The sequence below is a fragment of the Callorhinus ursinus genome, unplaced genomic scaffold (genome assembly GCF_003265705.2).
Source record: "Callorhinus ursinus isolate GAN/ISIS: 27379988/994484 unplaced genomic scaffold, GSC_fseal_2.0 scaffold59, whole genome shotgun sequence".
Taxonomy (NCBI): domain Eukaryota; kingdom Metazoa; phylum Chordata; class Mammalia; order Carnivora; family Otariidae; genus Callorhinus; species Callorhinus ursinus.
Window position 1 is genome coordinate 6,033,764 of NW_027397121.1, and position 25,309 is coordinate 6,059,072.

Below are 25,309 nucleotides of genomic sequence, written 5' to 3' on the forward strand. Positions count from 1 at the left end.
AAGCTACCTGCTCTCGATTTGATTAAGGAGAACCTGGCCTTCCATAACGAAGTAATAGTTATTAAAGAGAAAGAGGGAAAGCATGCATGTGTACTGGTTCTTCGGCATCATTCTAATCTGGCCTGAGTTCTTTCTGGAAATAGAGTAACGCCGAAATATGGCAGGCCTTAGCTGTTTCTCCTCTGGCTCTTTTACTCTCATTCATAACCTTCTCTTAAGAGATAAGTGCTCACTGAAATAGTTTCATAAATAATTTTCGTGGTATTTCTCTGCTGTCATGTTTTAGGCATGCCAGGCATTTGAATATACAACAGATGAGATTGGTAGGACCTGCATATGGCTGTCCCAGCAGTTTCCCCAGTTAAGATAAATGTGTCACACGTTGTTTAAAATTCAACTTTTAAGACCATGGAAAAACGGAAGTCAGACATTTAATGACATAGATGCGGAATCCCAGGATCCAAACTTTTGGCACTATATAAGTTTTAGAAGCTTGGGAAACTTGAACAGGAAACCTTACAATTAAAATTGAAAGTAAAAATTTGAAACTGTCCCTCCAAGGTGAAAATGGACAATTTCCCTCACCAACACTAGCTTCTCAGTTGTTACAGCCATGCTCTGTTGTCCAACCATAGTGAATGTAAAGCTGAGCAGGTTATGATAACGCTGGTATTTCTTGGACTTTGGTGAAGTAGTTGTGATTGTCATGTGAGAAAGTGGCTTCACAGTCAACTTTATTTTTTGTGAACAGTTGAGAAAACTTGAAAAAGAACAACTGTTTCCTCCATTTCTTTTGGCTCCTTAAAATAGTTAATTTCTGCCTTTCTCTTCAGCACGACTGTGGAGAAGGTAATTCTGCTTCATCCATTCAGCAAATTTTGTTATATTCCAGTCCCTTTACAGCAGGTACGGGAAGAAAGTAGTGACAAGATCAATGAGGTTCCTTTTTTGTCTGCCGCTTAATTGAAATGCAGTCTCCAAACTTCTAGGGATTAAAAAGAACAGGGGATCTTCATCAAGGTTTGTCTTCTTCCTCATCAATCTTTGGATGTTCCTTACTATCTCCCAACTATTTCTGTAATGACTTACACCTGGTAAGTCCAGGCTTTCTGGAACTGATGGACTTTTATTTCATTTTTGTCATGTTCTCTATCATCTCAAAATTGTCATATGTCAGGGTTTTTTTGATTTGTTCTGTTTTTACTTTTTTTTTTTTAAATTATATTCCATGATAATTGGAGAATCACAGCCTTGATCGTATGTGTGCTTGTGATACTTGGAAAGTCATAAAACACAGATGAGTCTTTCTTTTCTTTAGATGTATCTGTCCCCCAGTAAGCCAGTTTGTAACTGAGACTTAATTTGAAGCCCTGTTGTATTAACACTTCTCAAATCCAGATTTTAGGTATGCTAGTGGTCCATACAGCTCAGCAGTATTTACCTTCCTTCTGTATTAAGAACTGGTATCTTGGACCTTCTTAGAGTTGCCAGACTTACTAGGCTGTAAGAACTAAATGTCATAGTGAACTCTTGGTAACTCTCAGAAAGTAAATGATTGGTTCTTCACTTTATAGCAAATTAACACTTTAGAGTTGATGGTGGATAACTCATCCAATTTTTTCTCCAACAAGCTCCCTAGGCACCACATGAATAGAGCATCTGTAGTAAAAAAGATCAGGACCTTAGCTGCCTAATTTGTTAATCACTTAATGTTTACCAACTAACTCAGTGTCCCTGGAGCACAGCAGCACCCCTTCTTCTGCAGAGCGGGGAGCTCTGTCTCAGCTGCTTGTGGTTGTGTGCTTGGGACAGCCAGCCACTCATTTCCCACACCCAGGCAGTCTTGGTTTTCCTTAGTTTCTTAGAAGTTCAAAAACAGACACGTTCTTGGGTTTTCATACCAACAGATGTTGTCTTGTTACCGGTGTTGTGTGTATGTGTGTTTGAAAGAATAATTGTGAATTCAGCCCCAACACAGCAGTTGAATTTTCCTCTTGGATCTCAGTCTCTAAAGAGACTGACATTTTCCAAGGTGCTCCGTGCCAGTTGCTGCTGTTTTTGACCTCAGACTGATAGGCTTTTACCAAGCCCGTGGGCCCCAGAAATGCCAGACAATATGCAGGTATTGCCAGGGTATCCCCCACAAGCTTTCCATCCGCAGCAGTTGCCCTTTATGGTGTTAACTTAGGACGGCACTTTGCTGGCGGGTGTGTTTTTAAGAGGGTCTGACAAAACATTGTGCCCACTGCTTCATCTGCCACCCCTTAAAATCCAGGAGCCCCAGAGTGTGCCGTCCATGATGGGGCTGCAGTCTCAGCAGTAGAGCTGTGGCTGCCTTTCTCTCTGGTCCCCTTGGCAATAGTAAGTCCTCAGGTATATCAAAACCAGTCTGGCACTTCGAGAACAAGATACTAAGGCGTCCTAGAGTACTCTCAGGAGATCAGTTTCAAGCGTGCTTTGTCCTGGGAGTCCTGCTGTGTCCACCTTTTCACGGTGATTAATTTTTATAATGTATAATTTATATATCCCCCCAAAAGACACAGAGGTTTCTGTCTACAGTAAAAAGGAGTATACTGGAGAGACTTCACTGGAAAGATGACCTCGAGGCACTGAGTGGCCCTGTGACTTGTCAGAACAAGTCAATATTATGGATTGCTTATTTTGAATTAGTTTACATAAAAATTAGTACAAAGGCGAAGTACCCAAATAAGATCTTTATCACCTCCAAAGGAGGAAAGACATTCCTGCCAATGCCTTGTCCCTATATTGCCATTCCTATCCTTTATACACGTACCTCTGGCTGATGTCATCACCTCTGAGACCAGAGTTCAGTGTGCTGTTACCAGGGGAGTTCATGTCACTGTTCCTATTTTCCCCACTGCTGTTTGAACCTGAAAATGAAACTTTCACTTGACTCCTCTGTCTGTATTTGCAGGATCTCTTGCACTTTGGTCTTTTCATAGTTAAGGATTCCAGAAGGAAAAGTTGTATATCAGGGGAAAAGTTGTAAAATGAAAGTGATATAGAAATTATTCCTCACGTGTTTCATCTGCTTGCCTTGATAGAAAAACCAGGGGCAATCGCATGTATTTTTACTTAGAATGTCAGCTTAAAAAGTTCCAGTGAAATGGGCATGTGTTACCTCTTAGTGAAGAAAGCAGCCCTCCAAAGATGTGGGTCTGTGCTTCATTTCCACGCCTCTTCGTGGACATCATTCTTAGATTCTACGGATTCAGTGTGATGTGTGGCTTCCCCTGGGGTCCCCTGAAACACATCTTCTTGAAGAACTGCCTTGCTTTGGTCATATGTGCCTTATCTTAGGGATAGACTGTTGGTCAGAGGTTGTTAACTCTGATAATTCCTTCTGGTCAGTCTTGTGACATTATATAGCTCAAGGATATGTGGCTAGGTTCACGTATGTGCCAAAGACAGAGAAAGCGGCCTCTTCTACAGTTTTGTAATGAACTGCACCCAGCCTAGGACCACTAATTGCCTAACATTTTTTTCTTTTGCTTGAACTCAGGGGCAGAGGCCTGGCCTCCAGGGGTTTGTCTTAAATATGTCGGGGGAGACCAATTTGGACATGTGAACATGGTGATGGTGAGATCGCTAGAGCCCCAAGAGATTGCAGATGTCAGCGTCCAGATGTGCAGCCCCAGCAGAGCAGGAATGTATCAGGGACAGTGGCGGATGTGCACTGCTACAGGACTCTACTATGGAGGTGAGTATGTCCTTGTGCAGCCCAGGGTGAAGGAATTAAGGTAACATCTTACAGCATTCCCAGTGTTGCTCACAGAGCCTGTCAAATTACATAACAAGGCGTGGCCTCTTTTAAACAGTCACCCCGAGCAGGTAAATGACTTGAATTTAATGACCATCTAATTGGTTCAGTCTAGTGCTCTCCCTTTTCCACTGGCAGTTTAAAGTTTAGTGAAGTGTGTGAGAGATCTATATCTTGCATTCTGAACAGTGATTTAGTGGTGCTGCTCTTTTTATTACATAATCTAGTAGGTGCTGTAAGAATACTGAAGGCAATCCTTGTTCTCAGAGTCTCTAGATGTAAGTCCTATAAAAAAAGAAAACGCACAAGATGTGCATACTTCTCCCAACCAGACAACCCGTCAACACCTCTCTCTCTCCTCTCTGTTGCCATACTTTTTGAGCAGAGTGAGCTACACTGCCTCTTCTTCCCTTTTTTCATTTGTTCTTCAACCCAGTTTATTCTTTACCCACTCTGGAGAAGTGAAAATCAGAGACTACCAGTTTCCAAATCCAGCAGCCACTTAAGTCTTCGTACTAACTGACCCTCTGTCATTGGGCACCGTACTCCAAATGTGTTCTGAACTGTGTACCTTCCTAGACTCACATGAGAGCTGTCTTGTTTCTCTTCCTCTGAGTGATTTTTCCCTGTCTCTGTCTAGTCTCCTCTTTGCCCCGGGATTGCTGGATTCTGAGCTGGGTCCTGTCCATGCTCCGTGACCTCATCCATCCGCATAGGTTTGGCTGTCACCAGTACAGTGCGTGGCAGTGTTCAAATTCGTATCTGTGGCTGCAAACTCTCTTCGGAGCTCCAAACCTGTGTTTGAACTGTTTATGGACAGAACACTTGGACAAAAAATTAAAAAAAAAAAAAAAGAACACTTGGACATCCTGTAGATGTCTGAATCTTAATGTCTCCCAGGCAAAACTTAACATTCTTCTCATCAGGACCCCACTGAGGTGATCAGGCAGGAGCCTTGGAGTCATGTTTTGTTCAGTCTTAAAACTGTTCTTTATCACAAACCAGTTCCTGTTGGTTCCACTATATCCCGTGTCCTGGTAATCCAAAGAAAAGTAAATAGTAAATAGTTCCTGCCTTGTGGGAACCCTTAACTGGACTCAAGGCCAGTGGGGCCTTTGGAGTGATTTTAAGGGGTCCTGGAATTAATGTTCTTCTATATGTTTTTGCAGCCAGTGGAAACTTTGCATATTTTTATAGCCCTGAAAAATTTTAATGTTAGAAAGTGTGTCTCATAGTGTTTATATGACATCATTCTTTGCCTAAAACCTTCGTGCCTACTGTACTGAAGCCCAATTCCTTGGCATGGGGCTTAAAGCTCCTCACGATCTGGCCTCGTTTTCACTTTTATCGTCAGTCTCCTCTTTACTCCCCCACAGCCAGTCCCCAAAGACACCACATGCTTTCACTTCACCATGCCTTTGCTTGTGTTGTTCCTATTGCCAGAAATATCTTTTCTTTCCAGTAAACTCCTGCTCATATTCAGGGCCGTGATGAAGTCACCATTCCTCCTTCCCCTTTCCCTCCTTGCTTACTGTTCTCACAACCCCATGGAAATTTATCCCTCCTTTTTTCATTAATATTATGCACAGGCATATGTATTATACTTCACACATTGTATTTTAGGTGTTTGTTTACTTACCCTTCTCTCCTGCTAGACTGTGAACTATTTGTTGAATGACAAACGAATGTGCAGTCATGTATCAGAATGCAGAAATGATTTGTCCCTTCCCTTCTGGACTCTCTTTTTCAGGCCACTTTTTTTTTTAATTAATATATAATGTATTATTTGTTTCAGGAGCAAAGGTCTGTGATTCATCAGTCTTATATAATACCCAGTGCTCATTACAGCACATACCCTCCCCAATGTCCATCACCCAGTTACCCTATCGCCCCATCCCTCTCCCCTCCAGCAACCCTCGGTTTGTTTCCTGAGATTGAGTCTCTTATTGTTAGTCTCCCTCTCTGATTTTGTCTTGTTTCATTTTTTTTCTCTCTTTCCCTATGATCCTCTGCCTTGTTTCTTAAATTCCACATATTAGTGAGATCATATGATAATTGTCTTTCTCTTGATTGACTTATTTCGCTTAGCATAATACCCTCTAGTTCCATCCAGTCTTCTTGCAAATGGCAAGATTTCATCCTTTCTGATGGCTGAGGAATAGTCCATTGTCTACATATACCACATCTTCTTTATCCATTCATCTGTCGATGGGACATCTGGGCTCTTTCCATAGTTTGGCTATTGTGGACATTGCTGCTATAAACATTGGGATGCAGGTGCCCCTTCGGATCACTGCATTTGTATCTTTGGTGTAAATACCCAGTAGTGCAGTTGCTGGGTCATAGGGTAGCTCTGTTTTCAACTTTGTGAGGAACCCCCATACTGTTTTCTAGAACAGGCCACTCCTTCTAATAACTTTTGTATCTGCACAGTTGAAAGTACAGTTGACCCTGAACAACATGGGGGGTTAAGGGTGCTGCACAGTTGAAAATCCACTTGTAACCTTTGACTCCCCAAAAACTTTACTAATAGCCTTGTTGACCAGAAACCTTACCAATAACGTTAACAGTTAATTAACGTATATTTTGTAGTTACATGTTTTATATACTGTGTTCTTACAGTAAAGTAAGCTAGAGAAAAAATGTTATTCAGAAAATTGAGAGAGAAAATACATTTACAGTACTGTCTTGTATTTATTAAAAAAAAAAAAATCCACATATAAGTGGACCTGTGAAGTTCAAACTCGCGTTGTTACTTCCACTGCTGAGCTCCCATTGCATTTTCTCCTTTTTCTTTCCGCCATTGCATTTTCTCTGCACCTCTCACTCCCTTGCCTCTCTTTGGCACCTTACCTCTTTCTACCCAGTTATTTGACGAATGTCTGATATACCTTTAAAACTTAAGGTGATACATGTCTTGTTTATCTTTGTAACTTCAAAAAGCTGAGCCCAGTGAAAAGTGGAGATTTTTTAAAATGAATGTCAGTGTTTTTAAGGGAGGGGCATGACCACATATGTGACTTAAAAAAAAAATCCCTTTGATGCAAAGATACTGCTTCTTACTGTTTTCTAGAGTTTGAGAGCTCTGGTCACGTGCACGTGCACACGTGTGTGTGTGTGTGTGTTTCAGTGTTAAGATAAATATAATTATCACTATGTGGGCCATTAAAATTTATACTTGTAACATCCCCCTCCAAGTCTAGAAGTAGGTAGAGTATAAAGTATACTAGCTTTGGAGGCAATAAAGAATTTAAAGCCTTTCTTGGTTATATGATCTGTGAGTTGTTTCTCAGGATTTTGTGAAATCTAACACCTTCAAGAGATCTTAATAATTGATCTAGTTCCATGATTTTCAAAGCATTTTTTTTTAAATCAGTAGAAACCTTTCCTTTCTAAGAGCATATATGAATGCCCCCTCAAAAAAAGGGAAAACCTAAAAATGAAACCGGTTTTGTTGAATTGGGAGCCTCCTTAACCTGTGTTGCCTGCTCTGATGACCTCTAGTGCTGTGTGGTGCAGTTTGCAAACAGTTCATCTTCTCTAGTAAAGAATTCAATTCCATTGTACAAACTACTAATTTCATTGAATCCAGATTACTCTTGATTATAACACATCCTGATAGTAGAGATGGTAAACTGCTGGCAGAATGTGAATATAGTATACATAAAACCACAACTGTGAACATGTAAAAGAAAATAAGCTGCCTTGTTAACTGTGATTGGCTCTTCTCAGTTTTTCTATGAAGTCTCACCTTGCAAGCTCATAAAGTGTGGTGTAGTGGGAAGAGTTTGGAAAGTAGGCTTAGGTTGCCTGGGCACAAATTTGGACAAGTTAGGTAACTACTCTGTGTCTCACCTTTCTGTCTTAACAACAAAGCTTGTTTGTTTTGTTTTTGGTGGGTGGTCTTCTCTACAGTCTTTAGATGGTCTTCTGTAGAAAGAGTAATTTTCTTTATTTTTACACTTATGTTTCAGTTCATTTCTGTTCCTCAAAAGGAATTTTTGCTTTATTTAATAATTTATAAAGTTGGTCCCCTTCCCCATTTTAAATTGGTTGTGCCTCTCAGAGTATCTCAAGAGAAGTGCTCTTGGCGTCTTGTGTGGACAGTTCTCCATTATGTGGGGCATGTGTATATGACCCTTGGCCCTCTCTCACTAAATACTTTAGCTTCCATATTCATCTTTACTGGCAACCCTCTTCTTCCACCACAGGTTTCTAACCACCTGGGTTAAATACCACTAAGTATCTGATTCCTGGCAGATTTATTTTCAAGCCCAAACATTTTCTTTTATCTTCTTTTTATAGACTTTTGCTTCTTAGGTAAAAGCTACCTGTTATCTAATATCTGCTGTATGTCAGGCACTGTATTGGTCTTTGTACGTATAAATTACCTTTTATAAAGGAAGTATTGGCTACATTTTATGGATGAGGAAACTGAAGACCAGAGATAATAATTTGTCTAGGGTTCAGTAAAAGTTATAAATTAGTTATAAATTATTATAAATTAAGAAAAGTAGCTTTATGACCTTTGTGATTAATTTGGCCCTCACTACTACAGGGGGCTTACAAGGAAACTTTGGCTCCAGGGTATGGATACTTGTCAGGGCTTAGGGAGGATAGGGTATATAGTCCCCAGGTCTTCTCTACATTTCCATAGTAAGTTAGGAATGAAGTGGGGTTAATATTGGTGAGGCGACTTTTAGGTAGTTGGGTAAATATGAGTGTTCCGCAAGGAGTTCCTGCCTGCTCAGAGATGCACACTTTGTAAGAAAACTTAGGACACTTGACTCTTGGGAAGCAGTAAGCAGCATGCGTATCACCATTTTAGTCTTAATACCAACAGTAACATGCCTCCTCTCTTCCTATAATAGAGTACACCCTTCCAGAATTCCATAGGGAAGATTTACCCCTGCACTGTGATGGTTCCTTCTAAGTCAGAAGCATTCTGGTTGTGAAGTAAGCTAAGATGAAATGATAGTGTGGTCATCACGTGCTGATGAAGGTATCTCCCACTTGAAGTAGCTCTTCTTGTTAATAGTTCACATGGGTCCCTAGGGACATTGCACATGTACATTAAATACACATTGTTCATTTAGTTTCTCAGAGGTTAGAAATGGGACTTTCCTCATATATATATTTTTTAAAGATTTTATTTGACAGAGAGAGACATAGCGAGAGAGGGAACACAAGCAGAGGGGTGGGAGAGGGAGAAGCAGGCTTTCCATGGAGCAGGGAGCCCAATGTGGGGCAGACGCTTAATGACTGAGCCACCCAGGCGCCCTCCTTATATATTTAAGATTTATTTATTTTAGAGAGAGAGGTTGGGTGCATGGGGGGGGGGGCGGGCAGGGGAAGAGGAAGAGAGAGAATCTCAAGCAGACTCCCTGCAAAGCAGGGAGCCTGATGCGGGGGCTCAATCTCACAACCCTGAGATCACAACCTAAGCCGAAACCAAGAGTCTGACACTTAACCAACTGTGCCACCCAGGCATCCCCGGAACTTTCCTTATTAAGCTCCTAAACCATAATATGTCCCACATGTTAGAAAACTTATTGGGTGCTCCATATAAACCACACTATTTCCTAAAACTTTTTTTAAGTTCTCCTTCCTAGCCAGGTGATGCAGGACTATCCCTCCTCATTCTTCTCCTGTATTTTAACTGATCGGTGTTGTAAAAGAAGCCCTGGTTTCCTCTAGATTCCATACTTGTGTCTTCCATTTAAACACTGTTTTACTTGGCACTGCTCTTTCCCTCTTGCCTTTTGAACCCACCTTTTTTTTCTTTCTTTTTTTAATTGAAGAATAGTTAACATACTATTGTTTTAGTTTCAGGTGTACAACATAGTGATTTGATATTTATATATAGTATGAAGTGGTTACCACAGTAAGTCTAGTTACTGTCTGTCACCATGCCAAGTTGCTATAGCATTATTGATTATATTCCCTATGTTGTACATTACATCCCTGTGTGTTATTTGTTTTATTACTGGAAGATTCTGCCTCTTAATCCCCTTTGCCTATCTTGTCCATCTTGTTAAAAAGAAACCCTCCCCTTTGGCACCTGTGAGTTCTTTGTATCTGTGAGTCTGTCTGTTTTGTTTTATTAATGTAATTCCACATATAAATGAAATCATATGCTATTTGTCTTGTCTGACTTATTTCACTTAGCATAGTACCCTGTAGGTCCATCCATGTTGCAGATGGCAAGATTTCATTTTTTTTAAATGGCTGAGTAATAGTGTGTATGTGTGTGTGTGTGTGTGTGTGTGTGTGTGTGTGTGTGTGTGTGTGTATACATGCCATATCTTCTTTACCCATTCATCTTTTGGTCAACTTGGCTATTATAAATAATGCCGCAATGAACATAGGGGTGTGTATGTCTTTTCAAGTTAGTTTTGTTGTTGTTGTTGAATACCTGCTGGATAGTATGGTAGTTCTGTTTTTAATTTTGTGAAGCACCTCCATACTCTTTTCCTTAGTGGCTGCACCAGTTTACATTCCCAGCAGTGTATAAGGGTTTCCTTTTCTCCACATCCTCATCAAAACTTGATATTTCTTGGGGTGCCTGGCTGGCTCAGTCAGTAGAGCATGCGACCCTTCATCTTGGGGTCATGAGTTTGAGCCCCATATAGGGCATGGAGCCTACTTAAAAAAAAAAAAAACACCTTGATATTTCTTGTCTTTTTGACAACAGCCATTCTGACAGGTGTGTGATGGTATTACATTGTGGTTTTGATTTGCATTTTCCTGATGATTGGTGATACTGCGCATCTCTTCATGTGTCTGTTAGCCACCTGGATGTCTTCTTTGGAAAAATACCTATTTAGTTGACCTTACATTAGAACTTCTTTCATCTATATGTTGGACTCAAAAGGTTGCCTCATTTCCTTCTAGAAGATCCTCGGTAAGGCACTCTGTGTTTCAATTCTGGTCTCTAGAATTCTGTAATATCAGAAATATGAGTAGCCCTTGAGAACAACAGATTTCTTTTTTGATGAAGAAATGCTGCTAGCCTAAGCTGATTGTGCCTTGTGTGGAAAATGTTTTTATATTTAGAAGGGATATTTCAAATGTAAATGGATCTGAAATCCTTAAATATTTTTATGTTGTAAGGTTTATATTAAGTGTATAAGGTGATGTGCTATTTCAGCTTCAGAGAAGGAAACCTGCTGTTGGTGATAGTGCCACCAGATGGTGGTAATTATTTGGTGGTTGTGTCTAGGTAGTTCCACATGAGTCAAAGGCAATGTGAAATGGCTGTACTGTTCAGATTAACCTCTAAAATGCACATATGTGTGTCATGAACCTGTTTGGAGCATTGAAAATCAAGAAATCAGACATCAGATGGTGTAATTGCTTTGAAGTTCAACTGTGAGTAGTTCTAATGTGTGGTGTTAGTGCTAGCAGTTTGCTTCATAATTAGTTTTATTATTTGATAGAAGGGAAAATATAATTTGAAAGCAGCATCTTTTTTTCTTATGGTAGCTAAAGCCCTTTTGTTAACAAACTTCTCTGATCTGGAATGTTAGGATTCATGGATTCAAAATTTGGAGATTGACAGTTCCTTAAAAATGTTTTTAACCAAATACAGTTCTTTCTTAAAACATGAATATACTTCTTGTTAAAAAGAAAAAAAAATAGTTCTAAAATCCTGACAGTTTTAAAGATTAAATACTCAAGCATAATTTGCTTTTAAAAAATAAGTATATAGAATCCTTAACTTTTTGTGTGTATGCATTGGTAGGGGCTATAGCTGGGGCTGGATCTAGTTAAAAAGTGTTGGTTTTTTAAGGACTTTATTTATCTGACAGAGAGAGACATAGCGAGAGAGGGATCACAAGCAGTGGGAGTCGGAGAGGGGGAAGCCGACTTCCTGCAGAGCAGGGAGCCCAATGCAGGGCTCGATCCCAGGACCCTGGGATCATGACCTGAGCCGAAGGCAGATGCTTAACAACTGAGCCACCCAGGCACCCCTAAAAAGTATTTAGTTACTTAGTATAACCCTGTCATAGTAAGACACATAAAAACTGCATTTCTTTGAGTCTTAGGTGATAGTAACTTTAATATGCATTATTGGTTTAATGATTACCTTTCTTGCCGGGAGAGAGGTAGAGCCATTATAGTAAATGAACACATTCGGTTATATGTTTAATTTCAGAAATAATAAAAATGAGGGAAAAAGAGCAATGGTGGGATATGTACATTTCCCCTTTGCAAAAAAAAAGATGTACATATATGCTGAAGTTGTTTCACCTGAGAAATTCTTAAGGTTTTACTGAATTATTGTGTAACAGGAAGTTTTAGTAAGTGCAGTATGGTGTACAGTTTCTACTGAATCAGGCCAGATCATATCTCTTATAAAAGTAAGGAAGCAAGCATAATTGCTTTCCATTCAAATCATGGTGAATACCTAATTTATCAGTATGTACTATAAACCTGCTGAAAATTGTGTGGTTATTTTGTAACAGACTGATGATTACTGTCTAAAATGATCAATATATTGGTCTCTTAAGCTTTGTCTGATAATTCCTTAATTACTGCTCAGAATGTAGCCATTACTTTATTTTTAGAAACCTCCCATTAGTCTTGTAGTTAAGGTGGAAATCTTTGAAGAGGATGTCTCCTTACTGAAAAGCAAATGCATTCTGTTCCTGTAATGATGCTTTGATACTAGCCCCATAATAATTCTAAGGGGTTTTTCCTTGAAATGGCAGAGATATTTATCACTTAGAAATTAGTTCATTCTATAATCTTTATCTTGAAAAAAATACTTCTTTTAAAGCCCTCTTTATTTTTCTCCTTTTATCTTTAAAGAGCTTATGCTTCCCTTTCTCTACAAAGAGGATGTGCATATTGGACATTTGGGCTCTAGAAAGGAATGCTGTGTGCACCTGTTAACCTCTGGATTTTGCTTTGTAGTGATCTGTGTCCTTCAGTTACCTCTTGATTACCTTTTTTTTTTTTTAAGATTTATTTATCTGTGAGAGAAAGAGAACACAAGTGGGAGGGGCAGAAGGAGAGGGAGAGAGAATCCCAAGCCGACTCTGCATTGAGCACAGAACCTAACACAGGGCTCAAACCCACAACCCCGAGATCAGGACCCGAGCTGAAACTGAGAGTTGACACTCAACCGACTGTGCCACCCAGGCGCCCCTCTTCTTGATTTCTAAGAGTTTTGCTTGTATTTTGTTTTGAGATGGTTTTGAGAGCAATTGAATTCTAAACTGAGTTAGGCTGTGGCTTAGTAGCCACTTGAAAATCATTTTTCCTTTTTAGTTTTAGTTTCTCTTTTATGTTTAGAAATCAGAAGTGATTAAGAAAGCAGATCCTATTTCTGATCTAAGTCTTATATGAGGACTTTTAAAAATGTTTAATAATAGGAGCATCTGAGTGGCTCAGTCAATTGAGCGTCTGCCTTCAGCTTGGGTCGTGATCCCAGAGTCCTGGGATCAAGTCCTGTGTTGGGCTCCCTGCTCAGCGGGGAGTCTGCTTCTCCCCCCACCGCTCTTGTGTTCTTGCTGTCCCTCTCTTTCTCTCTCTCCCCGCCTCAAATAAATAAATAAAATCTTTTTTAAAAAATGTTTAATAATACATTTTATGTTAGTATAGCCAAAATAGGATCATTTCAACATGAGGCTGTCGCCATATTTTGGGTAATCAGTAGCTACATGTGGCCAGTAGCCTACCTCATTGGACGGTGTAGCTCTGTAAACACTAATATGTTGTACTTTTTTTTTTCCTTTAAGAAATTGTATAGAATTGGTGGTATTCTTTTAAGGAATTTGTCAGTGAAACTGGGAGGGTTCTTTTTTGGAAAATTTAAAATTACTAATTCAGTTTATTTTCATAAGTTATGGATCTGTTCAGGTTATCTGTTTCATCTTGGGTGACTTTGGGTAATTTCAAGGAATTGATCGTTTTCACTAAATTGTCAAATTTTTTCCAGGTAGAGTTGTTTGTAGTACCCTTTGTTGTTTTATTTTTTCTTAAAGATATTTTTTATTTATTTATCTGACAGAGAGATAGCACAAGTAAGCAGAGCGGCAGGCAGAGGGAAAGGGAGAAGCAGGCTCTCCGCTGAGCAGGGAGCCCGATGTGGGGCTCAATTCCAGAACCCTGGGATCATGACCTGAGCCAAAGGCAGCCACTTAACCGGACAGAGCCACCTAGGTGCCCCTACCCTTTGTTGTTTTAATGCTTTCTCTGTAGTGCTAATCTCTTCTCTCATTCTTTTTTTTTTTTTTTTTTGAGATTTTACTTATTTATTTATTTGAGAGAATGAGCACGTGAGCGCACGCGCCTTGGGGGAGACCAGAGGGAGGACAAGCAGACTCCACACTGAGCATAGAGCCCAACGTGGGGCTTGATCCCACAACCCTGAGATCGAGACTGGAGCCAAAATCAAGAGTCAGATGCTTACCAACTAAGCCACCCAGGCGCCCCTCTTCTCTCATTCTTGATGTTTTGTGTTTCCTTCTACTTTTTTTTCTTGATAGATTTCTTAAGTTTATTGGTCTTTTCAGAAAAACAGCCTTTAGTTTCATTGACTTTTCTTTCTTTTTCTGTTTTCAATTTTATGGATTTCTGCTTTTAATTTTATTCATCCCTTCTGCTTGATATGAGTTTATTTTATTCTTTTTTTTTAAGATTTTATTTGACAGAGTGAGAGAGCAGGGGGAGCAGCAGAGGGAGAGGGAGAAGCAGACTCCCTGCTGAGCAGGGAGCCTGATATGGGGCTCAGTCCCAGGACCCTGGGATCATGACCTGAGCCGAAGGCAGAGGCTTAATCAACTGAGCCACACAGGCGCCCTGGGTTTACTTTATTCTTTTTCCAGTTTCTTAAGATGGAAGCTAATGTTGACCTGAAACCTTTTATAATGTAGGTGTTTAATACTATTTTCTTAGCCTGTTTTGGGCTGCTGTAACAAACTGTTATAGATTAGGTGGATTGTAAACAACAGCAATTTATATCCCACAGTTCTAGAGTCTGGGAAGTCTGAGATCAAAACTCCAGCAGATTTGGTGTTTGGTGAGGGACTGCTTCCTAGTTCACAGAAGGCTGTCTTCTACGTTCTCACATGGCAGAAGGGGTAAGGGAGCTCTCTGGGTGGCTTTGTTTTTTGTTTTTATAAGGGCAGTAATCCCGTTTTTGAGGGATCTACCCTCACAACCTAATCATCTCCCTAGGATCCCACCTCCAAATACAATCACATTGGAGATTAGGTCTCAACATAAGAATTTGGGGATGGGGGTGCAGGGGGGCAGGCACAAACACAGCAACTGTAAATTTCCCTTTAAGCACTACTTTTAACTACATAACACACATTTTGAAACATTGTATTTTTATTTTCACTCAGTTGAAAATAATTTCTAATTTCCCTTGAGATTCCCTGTTTGAGTCATGGGTTATATAGAAGTGTGTTGTTAAATTTCCAAATGTTTGGTGGTTTTTCTGTTATCTTGTTTAATCATTTCTAGTTTCATTCCATTATGGTCAGGGAACACAGTTTATATGATTTCAGTTCTTCTGCATTTATTTAAAAGATGTTTTTGACCCAGGAAATATAGTCTATCTTGTTGGTGAATATTTCATGTGTACTTTAAAAGAATGTTTATTTTGCTATTTTGAGTGGAGTGTTGTATAAATGTCACTTATATCCAATTGGTTGAGGATGTTCAATTTCTCTGTGTCTTTATTATTTGCTTGTTTGTTTGGCCTAATAGTTCTATCTGTTATTGAAAAAGAAGTGTTGAAGTCTCCAGCTACAGCTTTGGATTTGTGTATTTCTTCTTTCGGTTCTGTCAGTGTTTGGTCCATATATTTTGAAGCTTAGTTGTTAGGTGCATACACATTTAAAATTATGTCTTCTAAGTGAATGACCCATTTATTATTGTGTAATATCCCCCTTTTCCCTGGTAATTTTCTTCACTCTGAAGTCTATTTCATCTGATATTAATATAGCCATTCTAGCTTTCTTTGATTAGTGTTCACATGATATATCCTTTTCCAGCCTTTTACTTTCAACCTACCTATGTCTTATATTTGGAGTTTCTTGGAGACAGCATATGGTTGGGCCATTTTTTTCCCCAGTCTGATAGTCTCTGTCTTCTAATTGGTATGTTTAGACTACTCACATTTAATGTAATTATTTATATATTTGAATTTAATTCAACCTTTTTTTTTATTTCTCTTTGTTCTCTTATTTGAGGGACTTTTAAGTCCATTATATCGCTAAACTTACTAGTTATTTGCAATTAAATTCTTTTAAAAGTGTATTTTTTCTGGGGCACCTGGGTGACTCAGTCAGTTAAGCATCTGCCTTCAGCTCAAGTCATGATCTCAGGGTCCTGGGATCAAGTCCCGCATCGGGTTCCCTGCTCAGCGAAGAGACTGCTTCTCCCTCTCCCACTCCCTCTGCTGTTCTCTCAGCTTGTACTTTCTCTCTCTCTATCTCTCTGTCTCTCTGTCAAATAAATAAATAAAACCTAAAAACTGGTATTTTTTCTGACAATAAAAGAAATATAGAACTTAGAATATAAGAAATATAAAGAACAAAACATTTGCTCTTCTATACTGATATAAACACTGTTAAGGTATGTATCCAATATTAAAAACAAATTTTTATTTTTCAAATGTGACGTTATGTACATATAGTTGTGTATACTACTTTTTTTCCTACTCACTGATATTTTAGGATCTTTCTCCTGTTATTAAATATTTTCAAAAATACAATTTTTAGTAGTTGAATAACATTTCATTGGATTACTATTAATCAAAATACTGTAGATAATTTTTTTTTCTTTTTCTTAAGAGCGGGAGAGAGACAGAGAGAGGGGCAGGGAGGGGCAGAGGGAGAGGTAGAGAGAGAGACAATCTTAAGTAGGCTGCATGCCCAGGGCGGAGCCCCATTTCGCAACCCAGAGTGAGACATGACCTGAGCCAAAATCAAGAGTCAGACACTTAACCAGCTGAGCCACCCAGGCTCCCCTAGATAATTCTTTTTTTTTTATTTTTTATTTTTTTTTTAAAGATTTTATTCTATTTATTTGACAGATAGAGACATAGCAAGAGAGGGAACACAAGCAGGGGGAGTGGGAGAGGGAGAAGCAGGCTTCCCACTGAGCGGGGAGCCCGATGCGGGGCTCGATCCCAGGACCCTGGGATCATGACCTGAGCCGAAGGCAGACGCTTAACGACTGAGCCACCCAGGTGCCCCGATAATTCTTTTTTAAAAAAATTGCAATAAAATGGTAAAGTGTACAACTTCACGGCATTTAGTACATTCACAGTATTATTGTGCATTCATCAACCATCTAGTTCCCACACATTTTTATCACCCCAAAAGGAAACTCCATACCCATTAAACAGTCACTCTCGATTGTCATAGCCTCTGGCAGCCACTATGTGCTTTCTATCTCTGTGGGTTGTTAATTCTTTCTGCTGAGGTGGGGCAAAGTATATAAATAGTGATCAAATAAATGTATTAGCCATCTGAAAAATAGAATCTGGGCTGCTTGCTAAGAATGAATAAACCATACTTATTTGGCTCACTTATAGTTAAAATCATAATTTTTTTTTTTTTTTAGGTAATAGTAATTAGCAATGTGATCTTTAGGAAATTATCTTTCAGTGACTCCAGGTTTTTTTTATCTATAAAATAAAAACAGTACCTACTTCATAGAATTTTGAGGGAATTAGAGGAGTTAATGCAGTTTATAGAACAGCAACTGGCATGATAAGTGCTGATTAAGTGTTAGATGCTATTATTATTTTAGCATTTTTGTTATTAAAAGATCTGACTATATTGTGAAATCTTGTGCAGTAATTACTCTTCAACTGTTAGCTTGTTTTGTATTAACTTCTTAGTAAAGGTTCCTTAAGGCGTTTGTCACCTCATATCCTAGGGTTCTGGCTTTTTTTTTGGAGTTCTAGTGGGATTTTGATGGTGGAGTCAAAGATTCTAGGTCCTAAAATCAGGAAGGTGTTGAACATTTTTGTGGAGTACCCAAGGCAGAAGAATATTCAGCTTAATGTGAAGAAAGGCCTAAAATCTATAATCTAAGCTTCTACCTTAAGAAACTAGAAAAAGAAGAGCAAATTAAATCCAAAGTAAACAGAAGAAAAAAATAAAACTTAGAGCAGAAATCAATGAAATTGCAAAGAGAAAATCAATAGAGAAAATTGGCAAAACCAAAAACTGGTTCTTTGAAAGATCAATTAAATCAATAAGCCTCTAGGGGCGCCTGGGTGGCTCAGTTGGTTAAATGTCTGCCTTCAGCTCAGGTCGTGATCCCAGGCTCCTGGGATCAAGCCTGCAGTTGGGCTCCCTGCTCGTTGGGGAGCCTGCTTCTCCCTCTCCTGCTCCTCCTGCTTGTGTTCTCTCTCTGTCAAATAAATAAAATCTTTTTTAAAAAATCAAGCCTCTAGACAGGCTAAGAAAAAAAAGGAGAAGACACAAATTACTAAAATAAGAAATGAGGGGCGGCTGAGTGGCTCAGTCATTAAGCGTCTACCTTCAGGTCAGGTCATGATCCCAGGGTCCTGGGATTGAGCCCTGCGTCGGGCTCCCTGCTTGGCGGGAAGCCTGCTTCTCCCTCTCCCACTCCTTTTGCTTGTGTTCCTGTTCTTGCTATCTCTCTCTCTGTCAAATAAATTAATTAAAAATAAATAAATAAATAAATAAAATGAAAGAAGGAACATTACTACAGATCCCATGGATGTTAAAAGGATAATAAAGACATTATGAGCAACTCTGTGCTTGGATGTAATGGGCCAGTTCCTCGAAAGATACAATCTGCCAAAGCTTACACAGGAAGAAAATATGAATATGCTTTTATCTATTAAAGAAATTGAATCAACAATAACCTTACAAAACAGAAAGCGCCAGGCTCAAATGGGTTTACTGGGAATTCTACCAAACACTTAAAGAAATTATACTACTTTTCTAGAATCTCTTGCAGAAGACAAAAGCAGAGGGTATACTTCCTAACTCATTCTATGAGACCAGCATTATTCTAATACCAAAACCAGACAGAGGTATTACAAGAAAAGAAAACCACAGACTGTTATCTTTCATGAACATAGATGCTAATATTCTTTTTTTTTTTTTTTTTAAGATTTTATTTATTTGGGGACGCCTGGGTGGCTCAGTTGGTTAAGCAACTGCCTTCGGCTCAGGTCATGATCCTGGAGTCCCGGGATCGAGTCCCACATCGGGCTTCCTGCTCTGCAGGGAGTCTGCTTCTCCCTCTGACCCTCTTCCCTCTCGTGCTTTCTCTCTCTCAAATAAATAAATAAAATCTTTAAAAAAAAAAAAAAGATTTTATTTATTTGATGGAGAGAAAGAGAGCAGGAGCGGAGGGGCAGGGGCAGAGAGAGAAGCAGACTCCACGCTGAGCAGGGAGCCTGATGTGGGACTTGATACCAGGACCCTGAGATCGTCACCTGAGCGGAAGGCAGATGTTTAACTGACTGAGTCACCCAAGTGCCCCTAGATGCTAATATTTTTAACAAAATAATAACAAACCCAATCCAACAATGTATAAAAATAATTATACATACTATGATAAGAGGAATTTATACCAGATATACAAGACTGGTTCACCATTCAAAAATAAATGAATGTAATCCATCATCTCAATAGGCTAAGAAGAAAAATGACATGTTCTCATCAATAGATCCAGGAAAACCATTTGTCAAAATCCAGCACCCATTCATGGTTAAACTATTGGAAAACTGAGTAGAGGGGAATTTCCTCTACTTGATAAAGAATATCTATAAAAAATCTTCAGCTAACATCATAATGGTGAGAAATTAGAAACTTTCCCTCTAAGATCAGAAATAAGGCAAGAAAAAGGCCACTGCTTTTCAGCGTCATACTGGAAGTTCTAGCTAATGGAATAAGACAATTAAAAGAAATAAGGTATATAGGTTGGGAAGGAAGAGCTAAAACTACTTTTTTTTTGTAGATGACATGATTATGTAGATAATCTGAAAAAAATGACAACTACTGGAACTAGTTAATAAGCAAGGTTGCAAGATACAAAGTTAATATGTGGAAGTCATCCACTTTCCTGCATACTAGCAATGAACAACTTGAATTTGAAATTAAAAGCACATTACTATTTATGTTAGCATCCCCCCCAAATGAAATACCTAAGTATAAATTTATCACAATATGAACAAGATTTATATGAGGAAAACAACACAACTCTGATGAAAGAAATCAAAGAATTAAGTAAACAGATTTTCTATGTTCAGGGAGTAGGAAGACAATATTGTCAAGATGCTGTTTCTTTCCAGCTTGATCTATAGATTCAACACATTCCCAGTCAAAATTCCAGCAAGTTTTTGTGTGGATATCAACTGATTCTAAATTTTATATGAAGATGCAAAAGACCCAGAGTAGCCAACTCATATTTGAGAAAGAGAAAGGTGGGGCGCCTGGGTGGCTCAGTTGGTTAAGCGACTGCCTTCGGCTCAGGTCATGATCCTGGAGTCCTGGGATCGAGTCCCGCATCGGGCTCCCTGCTTGGCGGGGAGTCTGTTTCTCCCTCTGACCCTCTTCCCTCTCGTGCTCTCTATCTCTCATTCTCTCTATCTCAAATAAATAAATAAAATCTTTAAAAAAAAAAAAAAAAAAAAAAGAAAGAGAAAGGTGAAGAAATGACACTCCCTGACTTCAAGATTTATATAAAGCTGCAGTGATCAAGACCATTTGCGGGGCCCTGGGTGGCTCAGTTGCTTAAGTGGCTGCCTTCGGCTCAGGTCATGATCCCAGGGTCCTGGGATCAAGCCCCACATCGGGCTCGCTGCTCAGTGGAGAGTCTGCTTCTCCCTCTCCCTCTGCCTGCCTCTCTGCCTACTTGTGCTCTCTCTTTCTTTGTCAAATAAATAAATAAAATCTTTAAAAAAAAAAAAAGACCATTTGGTATTGGTGAAAGAATAAAGAAATAGATCAAAGAACAGAATAGAAAGTCCGGAAATGGATACAAATATAGTCAGCTGATCTTTGCTAAAGAAGCAAAGACAATGGAGAAAAGATAGTCTTTTCAACAAATGGTGCTGGATTAACTAGATATCTACATGCAAAGAAATGAATCTAGACACAGACCTTATATTCTTCATAAAAATTAACTCAAAATGGACCACAAACCTAAATGTAAAATAGACATGGCACCAAAGAAGATACACAGATAGCAAATAAACATATGAAAAGATGTTCATTATCATGTCATTAGAGAATTGCAAATTAAATTCAAGCAGGTTACTACTATCCACCTATTAGAATGCCACAAATCCAGAACATTGACAACACCAAGGTTCTGGCGAGGATGTGGAGCCACAGGAACTCTCATTTATTGTGGGCATGAATGCAAGGTGGTACAGTCACTTTGGAAGACAGTTTGGCAGTTTCTTATAAAACAAATACTCCTGCTGTGTTATAACTCTTTTATTCATAATTGCAAAAACTTAGAAGCAACCAAGATGTCTATCAGTAGGTAAATGGGTAAATAAACTGAGGTACATCCAGACAATGGAATACTTCCAGCACTAAAAAGAAATGAGCTTTCAGTCCATGAAAAGGCATGGAGAAACTTTAAATGTATATCTCTAAGTGAAAGAAGCCAATTTGGAAAGACTACATCTGTATGATTCCTATATGACATTCTGGAAAAGGCAAAACTGGAGACAATAAAAAGATCAGTGATGGCCCGGGGTTGGGGGACGGAAGGATGAATAGGTGGAACACAGGATTTTTAAGGTGGTGAAATTATTCTGTATGATACCATAGTGGTGGAATCATGTCATTATGCATTTATCAAAACCCATGGAATGTACAACACCAAGAGTGACCTCTAATATAAACTATGGACTTGGGTCATAATGATGTGCCTGTGTGGGTTCATTGATTATAACAAGTATCACTTTGGTGTGGGATGTTGATAGAGGAGGAGGTTGTACGTATGTGGCAGAGAGTATACATGCATCTTCTCGGTTTTGCTGTGAACCTAAAACCTGCTCTAAAAATAAAGTCTTGAAAAATAAAATTATTAAAAATACTTCTTAATAAAAACATTAAAAAATAACTTTCCAGGTTAAATGGTCTGGAAGGGCTTTCCCTAATATGCAGTATTTCAACTAAATAGACTCAGATTGGTGGCAGGGAAAAGGCACCACATTTCCAGACTGCAGTAATTAAGCATAAACTCAGGTTGAGTGTGACTTGTGCAGTTTGACATAAGTGAGGGTTCTGTGTGGGAAAGAGTGGGAAATGGATTGGAGGTGATAGTACTCTGAGGAATATTTACACCACCAGTCATGTGGAAGAGAGATGAGTAACAGGCTATCAGGGGCCTAGGAGGGGCATCTGTATATGCTGTGTACTTCAGATGTCAGTGAGTGGTGAGATTGACTTTTCTTTTGTAGGATTGAGAAGTCCAGATGGTCATGAGTGAGCCCTAAGATCCCGCGTGTGTGGATGTTGCTAGACCTAATTCAGTTTAGGGATGAGTACTCATTTGCTTCTCCAAAGCTCTGTGCCCAGATTTGAGCCAGGAAGATAATTTGGCCTATTAAGAGGCTTCGATGGAAATGAAGAGGACAGGGTGCTTGTGCAAGTTGTGCCAGACCAAAGAAATGAAGGAGAAAGTGAAAAATGCGCGGAGAAGGAGAATGAAGAAACATTTAGGAAGTTCTGCTTTGTCACTGTCTTTGACTTGTCAGTGAATGTGATGTCTGTAATGTAACTCTCTTTGGAGAGAACGATGGGGGGAGGGGTTTTGTTTTGCTAGTTCTTGCATTGGCCCTGCTTGGATGGTGGTGTTGACTGGTAGCAGTTTCTCTGAAGCCAGAAACAAAGCCTGTCCTCTTTTAGGAGGAGGGGGAAGGGAGAACAGAGTTAATGTGGTGTATTACCAGATCTCTAGGACAGAAAAGCTTTCACCAGGAATAACTAATTAGCATCAGTAATGCTGTTTTATACATTTTGTCCATGATTATGTCAAAGATAAGGTTTGAATTTCTAAAAAAGACAAATGGGGCCTACGTCTTGTTATGCCTTTAAGTATTCAAAATATACATAGTAACTCCATAGAAAGTTATCAGATTCCTAAATTAAACTTCATCTTAGAAGCATGTGTATGAAGAGGAATGGCCTTTTTTTTTTTTTTAAAGATATTTAAGTTTGAATTAGGTAGTCTAAAATTTGACTTTATGATGAACCAAATTCTTACTTGGAAGTACTTCTCAAATATTCTATTTTAAATTATCCTTTGATAAAAATACTATAAATATCAAGAAGTTCTAAATGTGTCCCAGTCAGACTAGTTGAGAAATTCAGCAGTAGTAGTGAAAGAATAAGACCACCAGCCATCTTTCTACCTATTTGCATATAAAATGGGTAAAATTTAAATAGTAAGTCCTTTTATCCAGTGTTAAATATTTAAGTTCTTTTCAACATAACTGCCAAAATCGTTGTTAAAATGTTAGTTTAATCTGTGTATTTTTATGCCAGTTGCATAAATTTGGCTATTAATGTGTTGTGGCTGTAGTTTTGATTCCCTGCGTTACTCTTTTTTTTTTTTTTAAAGATTTTATTTATTTATTTGAGAGACAGAATGAGAGATAGAGAGCACGAGAGGGAAGAGGGTCAGAGGGAGAAGCAGACTCCCTGCTGAGCAGGGAGCCCGATATGGGACTCGATCCCGGGACCCCAGGATCATGACCCGAGCCGAAGGCAGCTGCTTAACCAACTGAGCCACCCAGGCGCCCCGATTCCCTGCGTTATTCTTAAACCCAGTTGCACTTAAATTTAAATTAGTACTTTAAGTTGCTTTAATGTACTTGCAATCTATCTTAGTTTTCTGCACTTGTGCTATTACCCACTCAGATTATGCTTTATTAGTAGGCTATAGAAGTTTAAATAATGAGGATGTTAATATTTCCATCTTTTCTGCCAGGAATAGTTGTCTCCGTTAACTATTTTCTATTTCCTGGTTGATGGAACGCTCAAAACTGACCAGGGGTAGGAGTGCTGCATGGTGTTACAGATAAGCACTAGATTAGGATTAAAAAGAGCTGACTTCTGTTCTTGTTTTTTATTCTGCCACTGATTGGCCTTGAAGGACTAACTTAAAGTTACTGGGTCTCGGGGTATTTTTTGCTTGTTTGTTTTACTTGTGAAATATGCATGACAAAATTTACCATCTAACCATTTTTAAGTATACAATTTAGTGGCATTAAGTACATTCACATTGTTATGCAACCATCATCACCATCTACCTCTAGTATTCTTTTTATCTTACAAAACTGAAACTCTGTACCCATGAAATAATAACTTCTCGTTTCTTTCTCCAGCTCTTTACATCACCATCCTACTTTCTGTCTCTATGAATTTGACTCTTCTAGGTACCTCATATAAGTGGTATCATATAGTATTACGGTATTTGTCTTTGTGTGACTGGCTTATTTCACTTAGCATAATGTCCTGAAGGTTCATCCAAGTTGTAGCATGGATCAGAATTTCCTTCCTTTTTAAGGTTGAATAATATTCAATTATATGTATTTACCACACTTTTAGAATGTATTCGTACATCATTGGACACTTGGATTGCTTCCACCTTTTGGTATTATGAATAATGCTGCTATGAACATGAGTATAGAAATATTTCTTCGAGAGCCTACTTTTAGTTCTTTTGGGGTTCCACCTAGAAGTAGAATTGCTGGACCATATGACAGTTGTATTTTTAATTTTTTGAGGAACCACCATACTGTTTTCCATAGCCACTGTACCAATTTACCCTCCCACCAACAGTGCACAAGAGTTCCAGTTTCTCCACATCCTTGTCAACACTTGTTATTTTCTGTTTTTTGATAGTAGCCGTCCTGATGGGTGTGAGGTGGTATCTCGTGGTATCCCTAATTATTAGTGATGTTGAGCATCTTTTCGTGTGCTTTTTGGCCATTCAGCTTGTCTATTCAAGTCATTTTTCAATCAGGTTTTTTTTTTTAAAGATTTTATTTATTTGTGAGAGAAATTGAGAGCACAAGTGGGTGTTGGAGCAGACGAAGAGGGAGAAACAAATTCCCCACTGAGCAGAGAGCCTGATGTGGGGCTCGATCCCAGGACCCTGGGATCATGACCTGAGCCAAAGGCAGACGTTTAACTGATTGAACCCCCGGGTGCCCCAGGTTTTTGGTTTTTTTTCGGTAGGAGTTCTTTATGTATTCTGGGTGTTACAGTTTGCACATACTTTCTCTATTCTGTGGGTTGCCTTTTCACTGTTAATTGTGTCCTTTGATACACAAAAGTTTTAATTTTGATGTAGTCCAATTTATTTTTTCTTTGGTTGCCTGTGCTTTTTTTGTCATAATCCAGGAAATGATTTCCAAATCCAATGTCATGAAGTTTCCTCTCTGTTTTCTTCTAAGAGTTTTATAGTTTAGGCTGTCATGTTTAGGTCTTTGATCCCATTCTGAGTTAATTTTTATATATGGTATGAGGTAAGTGTCCAACTTTATTATTT

At 38.9% G+C, this 25,309-nt stretch overlaps 1 protein-coding gene across 3 annotated transcripts in view; it reads left to right on the forward strand.

The window, feature by feature from the left end:
* ILRUN (inflammation and lipid regulator with UBA-like and NBR1-like domains) overlaps nucleotides 1–25,309 on the forward strand; it is a 92,502-nt gene that overhangs the window by 38,239 nt on the left and 28,954 nt on the right. For 2 of the 3 annotated variants that reach the window (XR_012375933.1, XM_025862290.2), the window contains exon 3: nucleotides 3,524–3,721. The exons of the other annotated variant lie outside the window; for it this stretch is intronic. Coding sequence is in view for 1 of the 2 variants with exons in the window: in XM_025862290.2 (XP_025718075.1) it covers nucleotides 3,524–3,721 (198 nt within the window). In the remaining variant the exon portion in view is untranslated. The remainder of the gene's footprint in view (nucleotides 1–3,523; nucleotides 3,722–25,309) is intronic. 3 annotated transcript variants of the gene reach the window in all.